At 44.2% G+C, this 2,572-nt stretch overlaps 1 protein-coding gene across 1 annotated transcript; it reads left to right on the top strand.

Moving 5' to 3' along the window:
* Positions 1-224: 224 nt before the first annotated feature.
* On the top strand, positions 225-2,326 carry LOC123161748 (uncharacterized). Its single transcript, XM_044579546.1, has 5 exons — positions 225-404; positions 541-610; positions 1,029-1,251; positions 1,486-1,678; positions 1,766-2,326. Exons 2-5 carry the CDS (start codon positions 564-566, stop codon positions 1,894-1,896), a joined length of 594 nt encoding a protein of 197 aa, XP_044435481.1. The 5' UTR covers positions 225-404; positions 541-563; the 3' UTR covers positions 1,897-2,326.
* The last annotated feature ends 246 nt before the right edge of the window (positions 2,327-2,572 follow it).

The raw sequence follows: 2,572 nt of genomic DNA on the forward strand, positions 1-2,572 counted from the left end.
ACAAGAACGCTAATGGCACTTATGGTATGATCATTCAAGAAATTAGGAAGAGGGCGGAGAGGTTTAATAGCAATATCCTGTATGAAGGGCGCCGATCTAATAACGATGCGCATAGCTTAGCAAAATACTCTCTAAGGCTAGCTCAGGGGCGCCAAGTGTGGCTGTTACACCCCCACGATCCAGCATGTATCCCACAAACTGTGGTTTTTGATGAATAAAACTTTTGTTCATCCCTCAAAAAAAAAGTGTTCTTCTTCCTTTAGATAAGACCAAATCCCTTCTCAAAATCAAAAAAAGAGAGCAAAAGGACAAATCTCTCGGCGGCGGAGGCGGTTTGATCTCATCGGCGGCGATCTACTCCTTCCTTCACCACCCGGCCTCTCCCTTTCTCTCTCCAGTTACAGGTAACGCCGTCCCTCTGATTCAACCGGTGGGGATTTGCCCCCTCCCCACCCCTCCCATCTCCATGTGTGGCGTAGCACATCTTGTTCAGGGGTCTCGCTAATTCCTGCTGTTAATTATATATCTGATCTGATGCAGGAGCGGTCGATCCATCTGTGGCCATGTCGTCGGCCAACGCAACCTCTTGTGTTTATGGAGAAATTTGGATGTACGTATGCAGACACTCTTTGGTGTGCATATATGCTCTTTGGTGTGCAATTTTTTGCCAGGATTTGCCGTGCTTTTAGCTGCTAAAGGAATTTGTTATCCGACAACATAGATTGCCATAAAAAAAGTTCGATTTTTCCATGCTCTCCCAGCCAACGTCAACACAATAACGTTTTCCAACTAAATAAGCCTTACATTTTCGGGCAGGGGGTGGGGGGTAAAACTTGCACTGCATATTTTATTCAATATACATTACTCCCGTAAAACTTGCAGTACATTATAACAGCCCGTTTGGTAAAGTGTAGTAATATAAGAGCTTATTTAGAGATCATTCTTAATCGTCATATACCCTCTAGTTTGCTCAAGCAACCTCTACTGCATTGTGCTTACATCTTAATTTCTCTACTCCATGCATGCAGTGACGGCTTTGCCAGACTGCACAAAGGGGGTGATTTCACTTCTAGCCCATCATCAAATACTCTCCAGGAGTTCGGTGATGTTTGGCTTGCTGCCGCCCAGCGCCAGCTCAGCCTCAGGCCCAAGTCGCCGTCCCCTGAGGAGCTGACGAAACGCAGACAGGAGCGTAAGCGCAAGGGCTTGGTCATAGCGCTCAACACATATGCCAAGCGAAACAACATGCAGGCATGCAAAAAATCATAATCAGAGTATTTATGTTTGCTTGCATTTTTGCTTAACCACCTTAAGTTGTGTTCGAGTTATATGGAACTAAACGGCTGTCGTAGTTCATTATTTTAACTACTCAAGGTTGGCTAGAACATCACACCTTAATTAAGTGTCTTGCGGGTTATGGATGCACCTCATGCGATTTGCTGCTGACCCAATTTATTATACTAACATATGTCTTTTCTATTTCAGCTCACTGATTTAGAATTCGTGGAAGAGAAAGAGAGGAACCAAGTCTATGGACGCGGAGCACTATATGTGCACTCCAACTTTCTGGTGAAAGGTTCAGATGGCAAACCTACTATGTTCTTTGCTGAGATGCATCCTGACTGCACACAGGAAGAGGATGTTGTCTGCTGCACTCCTTTGGAAGAAAATGACTATGGTAACTATATGCTTGGGTGGAATCTCCATGCTTTTTCACTAGTCATCTATGTACTAATATATACATTTTTTTCCACACATAAACAAGGTCATTGTGTCGAGTGTGACGATCGAGCAAACGAGCTTAGGCATCCCTCGGGTGGTGGCTACTTGGGTGGACATGATGAGATGATTTTTCACTTTGAGGAGCTGGACAGTGATGATGACTGTTTTATGTGAAAGGTATCTATATATCCAACACAGAACCACAAACTAATCAGTTTGGTCTTGGATGTGGATTTGTGGCTCTCGGGGTGCCACACACCCCTATACAAATATAGTATCAAAAAATACTAGGAAATTTAAAAATATTCTGGGATTTGGGGATATCAAAATGGGTGTCGTTCTACTCCACGGGCATCCATTCCTCACGAAACTAAACGAGGGGGTAGAATGGGCAACCATGTTCGATATCCCCAAATCCCAGATTTTTTTGAAATTTCCTGGTATTTTTTTAATACTATATTCATATAGGGTTTTGTGGCAAGAGGTGATGCATGTTGTTGGATTAACCATCACATGATTAATTAAGGGAATCTTCCCTTATCCAAACTGCCACACCGTTGCATCCCGCAACCTACGAAAGGCAGCAACTGCCTCATGATGGTTCTCTCCCGAATCGGCGCCTCTCCAAACCGACGCCTGAAGGCGTCTTCCCATGTCATATATATACTATAAACATGATCAATAAAAGATACGATTGAATCATTCGTTGTCTCTCTCGATTGTCTCTGGATTACTTTTCAACACGTTATCAGCCACGTTAGTTCTACCAAAGAGCGAAAACAGAGGGGGAGAGCGAGCACTCGCCGGGGAGATGTCCGGGCTCTTCTCCTTCTTCCTCTGTCTGATCCGC

Source organism: Triticum aestivum, chromosome 7B (assembly GCF_018294505.1).
Source record: "Triticum aestivum cultivar Chinese Spring chromosome 7B, IWGSC CS RefSeq v2.1, whole genome shotgun sequence".
NCBI lineage: Eukaryota > Viridiplantae > Streptophyta > Magnoliopsida > Poales > Poaceae > Triticum > Triticum aestivum.